This window comes from Sander vitreus, chromosome 1, assembly GCF_031162955.1.
Source record: "Sander vitreus isolate 19-12246 chromosome 1, sanVit1, whole genome shotgun sequence".
NCBI lineage: Eukaryota > Metazoa > Chordata > Actinopteri > Perciformes > Percidae > Sander > Sander vitreus.
In genome coordinates this window covers 19,978,929-19,996,384 of record NC_135855.1, presented here as the reverse complement: position 1 = coordinate 19,996,384, position 17,456 = coordinate 19,978,929, and the positions used below count along the sequence as shown (strand labels likewise).

General features: G+C 44.2%; 1 protein-coding gene across 1 annotated transcript; it reads left to right on the top strand.

The window, feature by feature from the left end:
- Positions 1-6,384: 6,384 nt before the first annotated feature.
- rplp2b (ribosomal protein, large P2b) lies at positions 6,385-9,212 on the top strand. The gene is made up of 5 exons (XM_078247310.1): positions 6,385-6,478; positions 7,653-7,776; positions 7,882-7,930; positions 8,259-8,351; positions 9,094-9,212. Exons 2-5 carry the CDS (start codon positions 7,654-7,656, stop codon positions 9,168-9,170), a joined length of 342 nt encoding a protein of 113 aa, XP_078103436.1. The 5' UTR covers positions 6,385-6,478; position 7,653; the 3' UTR covers positions 9,171-9,212.
- The last annotated feature ends 8,244 nt before the right edge of the window (positions 9,213-17,456 follow it).

The window sequence follows — 17,456 nt, the reverse complement described above, 5'->3', positions numbered from 1 at the left end:
TCTATATAGGCCGACAGGTGATGTGGAGGTTTCATACTGTATGTGATTGTCACTCTTCGTTCTTTGCCTTAATACTATACTTCAGGTGGTATTGTTGGACTTCTTGTCAAGCAATGTTAATACAATGTTTCGTCTGCGTATGTCAACCCAAATAGCAGACAAAAGATTCTCATTAATATCATACAATATGATGTAATATTGATGATACCATGTTTTGTTAAAGAAAAAGGTAAATACATGTAGGTGGGTGATATTTTTTTTAATCAAATTTGATGAGGTCATTGTTTTTATAAAAGCTGTTTTTGCTTTAAACAGAAACCACAGAATTTGAAAGTACATGGAGACCTATCACCTGGGAATCTGAGTAAGATAGATACCGTCCTGTACATAATGCTTTTAACATGCTCTGCTACTGTACAATATGTCATACAATATGACAAATATTGACAATCTGGAAAAATAGCACAGTGTTTTAATCATTTAAATGTAATATTAAATGTGTTCACATGCGATGGAATGCAATGCCGCTATGTTTGACTTGACATACCAGCTATTTCAGATTATAATGGACTCAGTCTATGCAAACTATGCAATCAAGTTGTTTACCCTTTGCATGAAGTAATATAACAATATTAATGAGTGTAGCTTTAATGCTAAGCCTTGTGTACCCTCCCATAGGAGCTGTAGTTTTTGTCAAATCAAACATCCCGTTACTGCTTGACAAGGCTTTTATTGAGCTGAGAAACAACTCCCACTTGCTGCATAGTCTTAGGTTTCCCTGGTGCATTAAAATGGAGTAACAGAGCTGAAGATCTTTGTTCGGGATCGAGTTAGTTCGGGTTCGACCAGGTTCGAGATCGGGTTTGGTAGGGTTTGGTGGGGTTGGGCATAAGGTTCGGTCAGGTTCGGCCGGGTTCTGCATCAGGTTCGGCCGGGTTCGGCATAAGGTTCGGCCAGGTTCAGTCAGGTTCGGCCGGGTTCGGGTACGGGTTCGGCCGGGTTCGGTCAGGGTTCGGCCAGGTTCGGGTTCGGGTTCGGTCAGGGTTCGGCCGGGTTCGGGTTCGGTCAGGGTTCGGCCGGGTTCGGGTTCGGTCAGGGTTCGGCCGGGTTCGGGTTCGGCCGGGTTTGATAGTGTTCGGGTCCCGGTTTGGCCGGGTTCGGCCGGGTTCGGGTCCGGGTTCGGCCGGGTTTGGGTTCGGCCGGGTTCGGGTTCGGCCGGGTTTGATAGTGTTCAGGCAAAGAACTTCACCTCTAACTGAAGGCCGGGTTCGGTCAGGGTTCAGGTCCGGGTTCGGCCGGGTTCGGGTCCGGGTTTGGCCTGGTTTGATAGTGTTCGGGCAAAGAACTTCAGCTCTAACTGAAGGTCAGGATTCGGCCGGGTTCGGGTCCGGGTTCAGCCGGGTTCGGTCAGGGTTCGGCCGGGTTCGGGTCCGGGTTCGGCCGGGTTCGGTCAGGGTTCGGCCGGGTTCGGTCAGGGTTCGGCCGGGTTTGATAGTGTTCGGACAAATAACTTCAGCTCTAACTGAATGTCAGGTATGGTCGGGTTCGGGCAAAGAACTTCAGCTCTAACTGAAGGTCGGGTTCGGCCTGGTTCGAGTCCGGGTTCGGCCGGGTTCGGTCAGGGTTTGGCCAGGTTTGGGTCCGGGTTCGGCCGGGTTCGGCGGGTCAGGGTTCGGGTCCGGGTTCGGGTTCGCGGGTTCGGGTCCGGGTTCGGGCCGGGTTCAGTCGGGTTCTGCCGGGTTCGTCAGGGTTCGCCCGGTCTCGGGCCGGGTCGGGTCAGTCAGGTTCGGCCGGGTTCGGGTCAGGGTTCGGTTCGGGTTCGGCCGGGTTTGATAGTGTTCAGGCAAAGAACCTCACTCTAACTGAGCCCGGGTTCGGTCAGGGTTCGCCGGGTTCGGTCGCCGGTTCGCGGGTTCGGCCAGGGTTCGGCCGGGTTCGGCCGGGTTCGGGTCCGGGTTCGGCCGGGTTTGATGGTGTTCAGGCAAAGAACTTCACCTCTAACTGATGGCCGGGTTCGGTCAGGGTTCGGCCGGGTTTGGTCAGGGTTCGGCTGGGTTCGGGTCCGGGTTCTTCCGGGTTCGGTCAGGGTTCTGCCGGGTTTGATAGTGTTCAGGCAAAGAACTTCACCTCTAACTGAAGGCCGGGTTTGGTCAGGGTTCGGCCGGGTTCGGTCAGGGTTCGGCCGGGTTCGGGTTCGGCCGGGTTTGATAGTGTTCAGGCAAAGAACTTCACCTCTAACTGAAGGCCGGGTTCGGTCAGGGTTCGGCCGGGTTCGGTCAGGGTTCGGGTCCGGGTTTGGCCTGGTTTGATAGTGTTCGTGCAAAGAACTTCAGCTCTAACTGAAGGTCAGGATTCGGCCGGGTTCGGGTCCGGGTTCAGCCGGGTTCGGTCAGGGTTCGGCCGGGTTCGGGTCCGGGTTCGGGTTCGGTTTCGGCCGGGTTCGGGTCCGGGTTCGGCCGGGTTCGGGTCTGGGTTCGGGCAAAAAACTTCAGCTCTATCTGAAGGTCGGGTTCAGGGTCAGGTTCGGCCATCTTCGGTCAGGGTTCGGCCGGGTTTGGGTCCGGGTTCGGGTCCGGGTTCGGTCAGGGTTCGGCCGGGTTCGGTCCGGGTTCGGCCGGGTTCTGTCAGGGTTCGGCCGGGTTCGATAGTGTTCGGACAAATAACTTCAGCTCTAACTGAATGTCAGGTATGGTCGGGTTCGGGCAAAGAACTTCAGCTCTAACTGAAGGTCGGGTTTGGTCTGGTTCGAGTCCGGGTTCGGCCGGGTTCGGTCAGGGTTCGGCCAGGTTCGGGTCCGGGTTCGGCCGGGTTCGGTAAGTTTTCGGCCGGGTTCGGGTCCGGGTTCGGCCGGGTTCTGTCAGGGTTCGGCCGGTTTCGGGTTCGGGTTCGGTTTCGGCCGGGTTCGGTCAGGGTTCGGCCGGGTTCGGGTCCGGGTTCTTCCGGGTTCGGTCAGGGTTCTGCCTGGTTCGGGGTCGGGTTCGGGGTCGGGTTCGGCCGGGTTCAGTCGGGTTCGGGCAAAAAACTTCAGCTCTATCTGAAGGTCGGGTTCAGGGTCAGGTTCGGCCATCTTCGGTCAGGGTTCGGCCGGGTTCGGGGTCGGGTTCGGCCGGGTTCGGGGTCGGGTTCGGCCGGGTTCGGTAAGGGTTCGGGGTCGGGTTCTGCCGGGTTCGGTATCGGGTTCGGCCGGGTTCGGCCAGGTCCGGCCAGATTCGGCCTGGGTCGGGTTCGGCCGGGTTCTGTATCGGGTTCGGGATTGGGTTTGGGAACGTTACTACAATGTGCTGGTTGAGAAGTAGCTAACGTTAATGCTATTTGATCACTTTCGGTATGGTTCGGTCGGGTTCAGTATCAGGTTCGGTCGAGTTCGGTCCCGGGTTCGGCCGGGTTTGGTATTGGGTTCGGCCGGGTCCGGGATCGGTTTTGGGGTCGGGTTCGGTCGGGAAATCTCATCTCTGTGGCAATATTCACAGGACAGTATGTTAAAAATTTATTTTTTTGTAACAGTTATTGTTATAACAATATTAATGAGTGTAGCTTTAATGCTAAGCCTGGTTCATCCTCCCATAGGAGCTGTAGTTTTTGTCAAATCAAACATCCCGTTACTGCTTGGCAAGGCTTTTATTGAGCTGAGAAACAACTCCCACTTGCTGCATAGCCTTAGGTTGACATGTGACTGCTACCTCCCTGGTGCATTAAAATGGAGTAACAGTTAGAGCTGAAATTCTTTGCCGGAACCCGGGTTCGGGATTGGGTTAGTTTGGGTTCAGAATCGGGTTTGGGATCGGATTCGGTCTGGGTCGGGTTTGGCCGGGTTCGGCATAAGGTTTGTTCAGGTTCGGCCGGGTTCGGCATCAGGTTCGGTCGGGTTTGGTATCGGGTTCGGGATAGGGTTTGGGGTCGGGTTTGGTCGGGAAATCTCATCTCTGTGACAATATTCACAGGACAGTATGTTAAAAATGAATTTATTTTTGTAACAGTGTTATTGTTATGCATTGAATATAATAAGGTATATCCATGAAATATGTCACTTAGTCAGGGGTCGTCAGTTTACCCAAGGATAGTAAAGGGGTCACAAAATGGTTGGGAACCACTGAGGTCCTGTCATGAATCCCACTTTCTGAGTCTGTTTTCTGCCTGAGTTGCCTGTATTCTGTCCTGGAGTCTTTTTTCCTGAGTTTCCTGAACGCACCTTGTCTGGTTGCCTGGTGACGAAGCAAGGCGGGAGATCTCTCAATTACCCACACCTGCATCTCATCAGCTACCTGCACACCTGGTCCTGATCATCACCTCTCCACTTCATAAGCTCTGACCTGACATCCATTCCCTGCCAGATCGTTAGCCATGAACAGTATGTTGTGCCTGCGTATCAGCCTCAGTTTACTAAAAGTTAGTTTTGCTGTTCTGTTATTTTTGCTCGCTGTGAACTTACCTTCGTTTCCTCTGTCTGCAGTTACTCTCCCGGGATATTCACTCCACCTCTGCCTGGTCGTCTGTTGCTTCAGAAACAACATCGGATCTGCTCATTCCCTCCCACCTACTCACCTCCGCTGCCTGCTCCGTCACCTGGATTCTCCTGCTTCCACATTTAAGTTTCTAAATAAATACTCACCTTTATTCAACTCTCCTTGTCCTGGTCTGCTTCTGGGTGCCGCTTTAGTGAAACGTGACAGGTCCCCCCTCCCTGTGTAGGCCGACAGGTGATGTGGAGGTTTCAAACTGTATGTGGTTGTCACTCTTCGTTCTTTGCCTTAATACTATACTTCAGGTAGTATTGTTGGACTTCTTGTCAAGAAATGTTAATACAATGTTTTGTCTGCGTATGTCAACCCAAACAGCAGACAAAAGATTGTCAATATCATACAATATGGTGTAATATTGATGATATTGATATATGAACTGATATGTGTTAAAGAAAAAGGTAAATACATGTACGTGGGTGATATTTTTTTATCAAATTTGATGAGATCATTGTTTTTATAAAAGTTGTTTTTGCTTTAAACAGAAATCACAGAACTTGAAAGTCCATGGAGAACTATCTCCCGCGCCTTCCCCACTAACACGGAACGTTGGGAAACGTTAGTTTCTGGTTCTCTAAAGGTTAGTTCGAACCAAATCATAAACTAACGTTTAGGGAATACTACTTTAGCGTATTAAAAATTTGCTCATAAGAACCAATCCCAAATTGGAATTTTGATTTTCTGTGTACTGATTTGTTTACCTGAAGTAAACTTCTTTGACTTTTATGCACATCATGTCTTTTTCTAAAATTATACTTAAAAAAATCCCAATATATCGCCTTATCGAAATATATTGAATCGTGACCCATGTATCGTGATTCGTATTGTATCGCCAGATTCTTGCCAATGCACAGCTCTAGAGGCAATTGTAAAAAGCCTTTCTGCCTACACTAAATATCAAACAAAAGCCAGACACTATATCGTATTAAGTTGCTTTGAGCTGTTAATTCACCACTTCTAAACAGAGGCAGAACATAACTAAATCCTCGGAGATTGACTGGGCGAAGACAGCAGTTTTCATCAGACTCACCCTGGGTCCAGTTAAGTGTGTTGCTAACTAATAACATTATTGTCGGCAAAATACCCCCGCAAAAATATAGAGAAATGATCCAATGTATTCTCTAATGTGAATATTAAAAGGTAGGTTATGTCTGAGAGAACATCCTTTCTACACAGTAAAATCTGTAAAGACCCAAATGACAGAGACACAATCGTGGAGAGATACAACATGAAGATATCAGAAGAGGACACAAAATCTGAATGCTGGCTAAAGTAGTTTAAATGAGGTGTACTCATGTTATTGGTTTATTTGACAGTAAAATTTTTGCATAAAAAAAAATTTAAATTTTCTTTATTGTATCAAGTACAAATTTCATAGCATTCAATGTTAACATTGCTGCATAGTTATAAAAAAAATACAGAAATATCACATAATTTTGAATAAATAGACCTGATTACAATGACAATAAAAATAAACTGAAGAGGTTAACATTTTAAGTACAAAAAATAGGTTTCCAATTATCTTTCTTGGAAGATTATAGTTAAAATGCCACATACAAATAAATAACTCTTGCATTTCACTGCTTTTTGATTGTTTTTCATAGCGTCAACAGACTGGTGGTTTTCTTTTTACAGATATTACATCTTATGCATGAAACAGTTGTTGTAGAGGTTTACAATGAACTCACTGTTATGACTGCACAATAAGATATCAGTAGGCTCTATAATGATACTGAATTTATCGCAGTGTAAAATCGTTAACATTCACAGTTGCACTTGAGGAACCTGCAGCCCTGTCAAGTTTACATGACACTCCGGAACAGCAGGCAGCGATTTACCTGTTTCTGTCTTTTATTGAACACGAAGAAGAAGCGATGTTTCTTTCGCCTTCATCCCGTGACGTAACTTCCTTTCTATCCGTGCTAACCTCGAAGTGAACACGCGTTCGCCGTCTAGCTCAAGTGAGTGTCTTTTTTATGATATTATAAATGTATTCATCACCGGGGAAATGCACGTGATATCCAAATAAATAAGTAAACTTTCAACCCCAGTAGCTGAAAATCCTTAAAGTGCGGCATATTAGTAATATTAATTCCTTTTCTCTACTGCAACGTTAGTGGCGGCTAAGTCAGCCAGCTAATGTTAACGGGACTGAAGAACACGCCACCACATGGGTGTAAAGCTAGTTTTCTTTTGTCACATTTTAAACCATTTGTGTTAAGTAAATTCACCTAGTTTTCACTACAGGAACTTTATACTAGATACTTGCTTAAAATGGAGTTCTCGTCGCTAACTCAAATACACAATAGATTTAGATTTGGTGCCTAGCCATCTAGCTAAGTTAGTTTATCCTACATACTGTCAGAAAATCACCACTGAACTGCTCATGCTGCCGTGCTAATTCAATTAAAAAACGTATTAAAATCTTAACTTGAAGTGATATGCGATACATTTGCACAAGTGCAAGTCAGCTAAATAGGATTATTAGGACGCAGTTAAAGTAAGCATTAATAACAGCCAGTGATAACTATTTTCTTTGTAATGTTACGAACAAAGTAATCTTAAGTATGTGACCGAGATTAATCTTAAATGTATTTTTAAATCAGATTTCAAGAAATGAGAGGGAAATGTTTTGCCTTTGCTGATGCCAGACTAGAATTTTGAATCTTTGATTAGTTGTGAAACATGTAATACATGCGAGTCTGTTTAGCATTTCTGAACTAGATAAGAAAAAAAGTAGAAAATCAGATTAGAAATCTTTGCAGCTCACAAAAGCTAATGCTTAATATGTGATTTTTGCTAATAGGTGCCTCCAATTAATTTCTGTTTCTTTAGCAACTTTCATATAATAATGTGTACTTTATCCCTTTTGGGGAAATTATTTTATTTATTTTGCAGCACAAAGTGCTTAGAGCAGAGGCGGAGTGTATACATTTTGTACATCCCACATTTATGGTTTTAATGTTAATCTTAAATCTGTTAATTTAAGACAATGTGGTGAGGTTACTTTTATTTAGAAAATTTAAAAAAGATGTTGAAAGGTGGCCAAATGTGTACATATCTTGTATTTGAGTTTCTGGTCGGTGATTAACACATCTACTCACAATTGTTAAACCTTCCTGGTTATTTTTGCAGGATGCGTTACGTAGCTGCTTACCTGCTCGCTGCCCTGGGTGGCAATGGCAACCCTGAGGCCAAGGACATCAAGAAGATCCTGGAAAGTGTTGGCATTGAGGCCGATGACACACGCCTGGGCAAGGTACAGAGCAGTCTGCACTTTGTTTCTGATGTTGTGGCAGCAGCTCTTCTACCAGCGGCTAGTCATTGCCTTGGTGTTATTCACAAATGTGATTTCTCTCAACAGGTCATTACTGAGCTCACAGGCAAGAATGTGGAGGAGGTGATTGTCACAGGTGAGTGTTTGTCCCTGTATTTGGGCCTGTGTTTAGTGATGAATTTTTATTTTAGATGGAAGTCAGTAGAACAGTTTTTTTTTTTTTAGGATGTATAGCAGGCGGAGGCAATTTTTGTTCATGTTTTGATTAGCTAAAACGATAAAAGATTAAACATGTTCCCAATTTGATACAGAGACTGTATTTAAGCTATGTCTGAGTATTACTAACTAAATTGCTAGGTTATATCTAATGATAACATACCGTGTCTGACCTCTATCTTGTTTCAGGCTGCTGAGTGTCAATGTTATCACTTGTGCTTCATGTCTGCCAACTCGTGTCTCCTCAGGTTACGCTAAATTGGCCAGCGTGCCAGCTGGTGGTGCTGTAGCCGTTGCCAGCTCTGCAGCCACTGGCTCAGGTGGAGCCGCTGCCCCTGCAGGTGAGCTTTGCAGCTTAGCACCTTGTTTGTCAGCATCACTTGGCACACGGTGCCTTTGCCTTCACCTTGTATGTTAATGTGACTACATGCAGCCAAATCAGTTAGTCGTCATTAGTCTTTCATGGAATTAAATTGGACAAATCTACATCATTTTAGCCTGACAGAATGTACCTGGTTGGTACAAGTCATGTAGGTAGTGGTGTAACAGATCACAAAACTCACGATCGGATCAATTTTCGGATCGGCACAAGAAAGGGGGAATTTCATTGATTTATTAAAAATGTAATAACATTAACTTTCAACAATGACTTCTTTCCCCAGTAAATTGCAGTTAAACGACAAACATGAAGGGTATTTGACAATAAGTTTGAATGCACCATGAGGTTGACAACAGCAGTGACCAAGTGCTAGTTTGTGTCTTTTAGCTCTTAGCTTTAGCGGCAGACGGTTGTACGTCACGGTGTTGAAATCCTCTACAGTGAAATACAGACACAGTTTAGATGTCAGCATTTTAACAGTGTTTAATCCAGCTACTAGCTAACGGTACGCTAACGTTACTCAATGCCAAGTGTAACGTTAGCGTTTACTAGCGTGACATGCAGCAATGCTTCTGTTGCTGCAGCGTCCTGTTTCGGAGCATCAGAGAGCGGCGCAGACATTTAAGTGGCACCGAAATGAGTTTAGCTGTTCCTTAGATGTTATGGTGACTATAGTAGGGAATAAAACGTGTTTTGTTTTGCAGCTGAGGAGAAGAAGGAAGAGAAGAAAGAGGAGTCTGAGGAGTCCGATGACGACATGGGATTCGGCCTGTTCGACTAAACTTTTTCAAAATTTGAATAAAATTTATTAAAAAAAACTAAATTGTTAGAATTTCTTTTTCACTGCAGAATGACCTAGTAAATCATATGTTAATGTTACTGGTATTTAATAGGGTAGAAAAATGGTGATAAACTGTGAGCCTCCTGAAAAAGATTAAAAAGGAGCCACTTATATCCCAAATGTTTTGGTGTGTGTGTGTATGTATATATATATGTATGTATGTATATGTTTTGTTGATTTTGACAGATTATGCACATTCATTATTACCTGCAGTAATTGTGCTGTAGAAAACAACTAATACAGCTAGTCAACTCATGATCCCAGTGATCGACAGATGGCGCCGTTGTATTTTGCACCGCGATCATCAGCAATCGGTGAAATTGAACAGCAAATACAAACGTTCACACAGTATGTTTTAATTGGGTCAAACCATGTCATTAAATGCTTTGAGTCCATATGGTTCAAGGGTCAACATCCTGGATGTCCAGGATTTACAACACCATCACAACCAGGTAACGGGTGATTTATCTCAACTGTGTAGTCTTCATAACCACTCCCTCTTCAGAAGAGTGGGACACAACCAGACTTAATGTGCACATGTTGCTTACATTTAGCAACACCAAACCATTAACCAGATTTTAAACTTTTTGTATGTACAGTTTGAAAACGCCTTCTACCTACTTAGCATTACCTACTGGAGATTTTCTCCGAATCAGTACGACATCTGGGTATTTTTGGCATACTGCAGATTTTGCTTTTATTTGCGTACTACATCCTACATGTTTTGCCAAGTCAGCTAGTAGAGTATTATACAAATGCCGTCACGCAAACTGTTGAGCAGTCGTGAGAATGTGCGGGTCGTCGGATCGGCATGGAAATGCAATAGTGTCTAGTCTTTAGTTTCTGAGGCTCAGACATCCATGGCCCACAGGAGGCGGGACGCACGGATCCATCTCCCCAGGAACAAACGCTGTGTTGGGTGGGCAAACTCATGTGATGCGTAATTGATCCCGTGGATGATTTGTAGGCTATTAAGTGAACAAGGTGTACCCGGTCCACCAAAGACTGGGCCGTCTTGACTGTCTTAATTCTGCACATAATACTGTAGTCCTATTTACTATTTCATTATTTCATCCATGCGTGGCGCAGCGGATCCGTGCGCACTGTCACCTGCCGTGGATACGCTAGCCTCACTAACCTCTCCTTCTCTGAGTCGGGTCTCCCTCGCGCTGGACTCCGTTTCACTGAGCGTACTAACACTTAATAAATAAAACAAATGGCATTACATCAGTGAGTTCAAACTGCTTATTATGCGTAATTTGGACTGACACTGAGATGCATGTTGTTCTGTAACTGGTGTGGCGCTGCCACTATTCTCTTGATTTCCAGTTCGACATTAAACATTTTTTATTATTATTTCTGCCATGGTTCGGTGCATTCACCGCCCGGTCACCATTTGCCATTCTGGGCATTTTCTTTTATTGCTTATCCAAGATGACAAACTCCAAACAGAAAAAAAAATTCTCGCCTCCACCTCCGCGATCAGCACCTCAACCTCAGTCTGTGAAGTGTTTTTTTTTTTTTTTCGTCTGCAGCGGGATAACCCGTTGTGATTGGACAAAGAATGACGTCGGGGGCGCATTTATAGTAATTCCCATATTCATTTATGGGAGGAGGCAAGGCGGGGTCGGTCACTCATTCATGTGCGCTCAATTTCACGTGGATTGTCATGTATAAAGGAAAGGTGAGCAGGACCTGGCGTACGACCAGTTTTATACATGTGAATATTTCTGTGCGTAGGTACTTTTCAAGTTTTGGCCGTACGCCATCTTCTGGTATGAAAGCTGCGCAGTCTTTTATACATCTCATTTATAAACATGGCGTACGCAAAAAACGGGGCTAAAAATGTGCATACGCCACTTCCCACGCAAAGGTTGTGATTTATAAAAAACAAACTTGACGGGAGAATGTGCGGTCCTCCACGCAAACTCTGACCCATGCTTACGCACATTTTGGAGACAATGGGAATAGGCGACGCAGATGGTGAGGTGGTGAACTGAAGTCAGACTGCAGAAAGTACGTGGGAATAAAGATAACTCTTAATATTTTTTCAAGTATTAATGCATCACGCACATTTCTTCACTCCATATCATCCACATTACCATGAAGACTAAATCCAGCAGTGTTATTTGCGCTTGTACTGAGTGATAATTGTTCCATAAACACCTTGTAAAATACAAATCAAAACTTAAATCAAAACTCGTTAATATTTAATCGCCGCTGTCTCACAGTCATATTGGCCGCTACGAAGCGCAGGAGGAGATGGCCAGACTCCATGGAATACAGGATAGCATTTAAATACCTTAGCATTAGATAACGGCAGAACACACTGTAAATAACTAAATATCTGTCTTTAATACTGTGCACATATCATCAAATGTCAAAGTCTGGAAATACAGCCGTTAAGCTCTCGCGCAATCATTACACTTAATGACCTCGTTATCGGTCCGCACTTTAATACTGTTCGTAATACTGACAAAACCTGCGTGAAGAAAAGTGTGTTTGCCTATTAGACTTTCGTCTTCAAATTGTATCTTGGGGTAGGGGGTAATACCACTAGTTGATGCTGTGATTTTGGCAAGGTGTCTACAATCACTCTAATTGTTGTAAACATATAAATACTGCGGTGAACCCGTGCGTAATGCTGCATGATGGCACTGCTGGCCCTGCAGGTGGACTAACTCCCAATGTAAGAATCAAGAGAGAAAAAGGCTTCAGGGACCATGACGATGACTGGCTAATATGCCGATTTAAATTCCATAAAGCTGTGCTCTTGGATCTATGTACTGAATTGGGTCCAGTAGAGAGGGCAACGCGCCGGTACCGTGCCATCCCGGTCCAAATACAGGTACTCGCCACTCTGGGGGAAACCGGCTGTTTCCAGAGGGAAATGGCCAGCTAAGTGTTTTTTTTAAATAAACATTATATATAATCTTCACCTTTATCACCAAGGCTTGTTTGGATATAATATACAGTATAGTTCTGTTAAATCTTATCATAGCCTATAGGTCTGGTATTTCGAAGCTGTCCCCGAGTGCCGTAATGCCTGCCGTTTTGGAAGATATTATTAATAAAGGTAGTCTATAAATTAGGTTTCCCTACAATGTGTATGGTCAAATATAGAAAAAGCAACAACCAGCAACTTTTTTACTGTTCTATGAACTTTTAACATGGCAAAAGACACCACATGTCTCAATACACCAATTAGTCATGTCCTGGTGTGTGACTATAGACTTACTCAATCCCCAACTTTTCAAAGTTTTCTAATGTACTGAATCATGCCATGAGTCAGGAAGGCAAGGCAGCTTTGCTTGTATAGCACCTTTCAGCAACAAGGCAATTCAAAGTGCTTTACATAAAACATTAAAGAGCAGTTAAAAACATTCAAAAATATAAAAAACAAATAAAATATGAGAATAAAAGTTACAGTGCAGGAGAAGAAATTAACAATTATTTAAAGAAATGCAGCATAAAAAAAGAAAGGTATTCAGCCTTGATTTAAAAGAACTTGCTGAGACCTGCAGTTTTCTGGGTTTGTTTTCCAATATGAGCAGCATCAAAACTGTAAAAAAAATAAATAAAAAATAAAAAAGTAGAGTAGATGGTAGCTCTAAGAGTTTTTTTTTGTTTTCTTATGTTGAAGGTCTGAGGATAGAGGATGTTGTATGCTGTAGATATGGTTAATTCTCTGCTCTGATATAAACTTTAGTTTATCCATTCACGATCATGGCATAGGGGAACTTGCCCCACAAGAGGAGAAAAGGTTTTAGATCAAGTTTACACTAATGTAGCTGATGCATACAAAGCAGCTCCCCTCCCCCATCTAGGACACTTAGGCCACGTCCACACGTACCAAAATGATCTTTTTTTTACCCGTCTTCCCTGGATTCGTTTCAAGAACAGTTGCATTCAAATGAAACCATTTGTAAATGACTCAACACGCTACTTCATATTCCAGGCCTAATGTGTATTTCTCCAGTAGTTTCAGTTTTCCACTTCCGTGGCTAAACTATGTGTCTCATTCAGAGACCCAAATGGGGCTCTGAGTCTGTCAGATGGTCTGAGATCTACCGTATCAGCAGAGCAATCACGTAATGCACAGCAGACTGTGGTGCAGGTGGATTATTTTCTGAAATATAGTGACTTTATTCTTGTAATAGCCTATTATCACTTTATTTTTCTCAAAATATCACGACTCCTCCAAATCACAGAGAACACAGATACTGTATTTTGAATGTGCACAAAGTTTTGAACATGAGCAGAAATCTTGCTCAAACATCTGAAATATTACAGTCCAGGGTCTTTATAAATAAATTAAAATGAATTAATGTATCACTGAGGTGAATAATTGTCATATGCACATTAAAGGAGGTTAATTCCCCAACAAAAGATGCAAAACAGCAGGGAAGAGTAAATGATGCTAGGCTACATGTGTGCTGACTCAGATATAATTAGTAAAGTTGATCTACAGGAGAATAAATAGTTGAAAGCAATACAGAATGCCTGAGAGCCTTACTGCAATATATTCAATTATGTTTTTTATATTTGGATTGTAATCTATGTTTCTCTTTACATAAAGATATTTGCAGCATGAATTGATTCAGAATTTTATGCACCTTTATGATAGGTGCATAAAAATTCACCATCACAATCATTTTAATTCTTTTGGTGTTATTGGAATAAATAACACTTCAAAAAAATCTTTTTTAGAAAAAATCTCAACATTAATCTCACACTAAACTGAAAAAGGCTGTTGCTGCAATTTTGTTAATTTTACAGGAAAAAACACTGTTATTATTAGATGAGAAGCCTACGATCAAAATAATGAAGTCACTGTCTGGCACATGTTCACGTTAAAAAGTGCACGAGCACTATGGTCACGCGCAAAGTGTATAAAACGTGTCTTTGTTTACATTGTATAATGTGCTGTTGGATTGCTTTTTATTTTGCAATTCTGTCTGCCATCGGACATGATTGCAGCGCGCTAGCTAGCAGAGCTAACGTTAGCGTGCTAATTTAGTAAAAGTTACTATAATCCGTTCAAGGAGACAGATTGGCTAGCTAGCTTCCACTTTATAAACAGCTAACCATAGCAGCTAACGTTAACATTACGTCGCTGCTGTAGCAGTCAGCTACGTTAGCTACATAACGTTATCAATATATCTTGTGTAGAATCCAGGACCGGCAGAGCAGAGGGAAGTGTCAGGGAGCAGAGACAAACTATTTAGCTAGATGAAGTGAGCTGGTTTCGTTTTCAGGCAGTACGTTTACAGAATTTGTTTGGACGGTCGGCCCAAACGATGCAAAACGTGCGTTTGCATCAAAAAGTGTCTCCGTGTGGATGGCACCTCAGACCACCTCTCATTGTTTCTACCGCCCAAGTACTTAGCAGTCATCAAACGTGTGAAACCAACAGTAAGGACGGTCAAAGTGTGGCCTGAGGGAGTTGACTCTGCACTTCAGCAGAGTTTTGAAAATACTGACTGGAAAGTGCATCTCAAGCCACCCATGACTCCTACACGGACATTGACTCATATGCCTCCTCCGTTCTTGACTGTATAAACTCACATCAATAGTGTCACCACCCTCAAACGGATTACCACTTTCCCTAATCAGAAGCCATGGATGAACAGTGAGGTCAGACTCCTGCTGAAGGCACGGGATATTGCATTCAGATCAGGTGATGTTCAAGCCTATAACTCATCCAGGGCTAACCTGAATAGGGGCATCAAAAAAGCCAAGTACAACCACAAGCTAAGGATTGAGGATCACTTCAAGAACAACTCTGACCGCCGACGCATGTGGCAAGGCATCCAGACCATCACTAACTACAAAGCTACCAACTCCACCCCCCCTGTTACCGACACCTCCTTGCCTGATGAGCTGAACCACTTCTTTGGCTGCTTTGATAGGGACAACAAAAGCCATTTTCCAAGTAGTTAGAGGAACTTAGTTATAGGAAAAGTCCACTTCTAAACAGATCTACTAACTACTCTTCCCCAAAACCGTTTTTTGCCATTTGCATTCGCACTAGCCAATGGCGCTTTTCCATTACATGGTACCTGCTCGACTCGCCTCGACTCTACTCGCCTTTTTTGGTTTTCCATTACGAAAAAAGTACCTGGTACCTGCTAACAGGTACTTTTTTTAGTACCACCTCAGTTGAAGTTCCAAGCGAGCTGAGCCGATACCAAAAGGTGACGTGAAAGCGACAGACGGGGGTGTCCTGAACAAACCCGCCATTTTAAAATAGTTTAGCCAGCTGTGTTTTTTTGTTTTTGCTGCCTCCAGCTTCATTTGAAACTAAATGTGTCTTCTGGCTGTGGCAACAACAACACACCTTCCACGTTCTGTGTGTGTGTCGCGTTAGTTCACTGCAGTTTACCGCAGCGCCGCTTGTTTTACAGTTCTGCGGAGGCTCCAGGCAGCGGTTTCGCCATAGACTACGTACACACACACATGCTGGCTCGACGCACACACCAGCGCACAAGTATAAATATCAGGCCACTTTTACATAGGCTACGGCGAAAGCTCTGCGTGGAGCCTCCACAGTGGCCTGTTGTTTATACTTGTGCGCTGGTGTGTGCGTCGAGCCGGCATATAAGACGACCAGCTACGCTGAGGCGGTACTAAAATCTGCAATGGAAAACGGATGCACAGTGTGTCGAGTCGAGTCGAGGCGAGTAGAGTCGAGGCGAGTCGAGCAGGTACCATGTAATGGAAAAACGCATAGGTACTATAGGAGGGGTAAGGGAGTGATGTAAGCACAGCAAGGGTCTTTATAGCGTTAAAATCAGAAAACAAATACACCAAAAAAAGTATGAACTAAATACTAAATCTAATGTATATAGCATATTTGTTATAATTTAAACAAGTCTCCCGAAGAGAATCGAGTATCTCTCTCTCCCCCGCCTCTGCCTGCTGCCGTGTGTGTGTGTGTGTGTGACTGTGTGTGTGAGTGACGGCTGGCCTGCGAGTTTTGTCAAGCCCGCAGGGCACGCTTGTAGAGTTTAACTCCGAAAAGACAGTTAACCACAGGTTCCCGTTAATCTTATGATGGACATGTGTTGTGGTATTTAAACAAACGAACCGCCAACGGCAAAATAAAAGCCTCTTATTTACGAGACCGGTCTGAGAGACCTCCAGCTTACCTCGGGGTCTCTGAGCCAGTCATGGCCAAGCGACGAGCTAGCGGTCCTGACAGGCGCCTGCTGGCTGTCGCCTCACTTCATGGAGCTTCTCAACTCCGAAAACTTTAAGGCAAATTGTCAATTCGGCTCTAACACCATTGTAAAGTTTGCAGACGACACTACGGTGATTGGCCTCATCGGCAGCAACGATGAGACGGCCTACAGGGAGGAGGTCCAGCACCTATCCTTGTGGTGCACTGACAACAACCTGGCTCTCAACACCAAGAAGACCAAAAAGCTCATTGTGGACTTCAGGAAGTCTGAAGCTGGCACACACATCCCCATTTTCATCAACGGAACTGAGGTGGAGCATGTCACCAGCTTCAAGTTTCTGGTTGTTCACATCTCTGAGGACCTCTCCTGGACCCTCAACACCTCTACCCTGATCAAGAAGGCTCACCAGTGTCTCTTCTTTCTGAGGAGACTCAAGAAGGTCCACCTGTCTCCTCAGATCCTGGTGAACTTCTACCGCTGCACCATCGAGAGCATCCTCACCAACTGTGTCACAGTCTGGTATGGCAACTGCTTTGCCCATGACCGGAAAGCACTGCAGAGGGTGGTGAAAACTGTCCAATGCATCATTGGTTCCTCACTCCCCTCCATCGAGACTATCCAGGGCAAGCAATGCTTGCGTAAGGCGCGCAGGCGCAGCATCATCAAAGACTGTTCTCACCCCAACCACAGCCTGTTCACCCCACTCCCGTCCGGGAGGCGTCTCAGGTCTCTCCGCACCCGCACCAGCAGGTTCAGAGGAAGCTTCTTTCCTGCGGCTGTCACCCTACTGAACTTTAACTCTGCATCCCGGTGATAATTAACCTACTAAGCCACCCCCACCGGACAATTTGCACTACCCTACCCCACCCATACTGTTCTATTTATTTATTTACAGATGTACATACTGTAATTACACCTAAACATAGCCATATTCTACTGCTCTTCATACTAATCACCCCGCACATACTTATTCTTATAACGTTACCACACTGCACATAGCTGTACATACTGTACATATACGTCTCTATGGTTCATTCAGTAT

Bases quoted from the DNA above. Each gene is read 5' to 3' on its own strand.
- rplp2b (XM_078247310.1), top strand. From the start codon at position 7,654: ATGCGTTACGTAGCTGCTTACCTGCTCGCTGCCCTGGGTGGCAATGGC. The intron at 7,777-7,881 runs GTACAGAGCAGT...TTCTCTCAACAG, and splicing joins ATGACACACGCCTGGGCAAG to GTCATTACTGAGCTCACAGG. The intron at 8,352-9,093 runs GTGAGCTTTGCA...TTTGTTTTGCAG, and splicing joins TGGAGCCGCTGCCCCTGCAG to CTGAGGAGAAGAAGGAAGAG.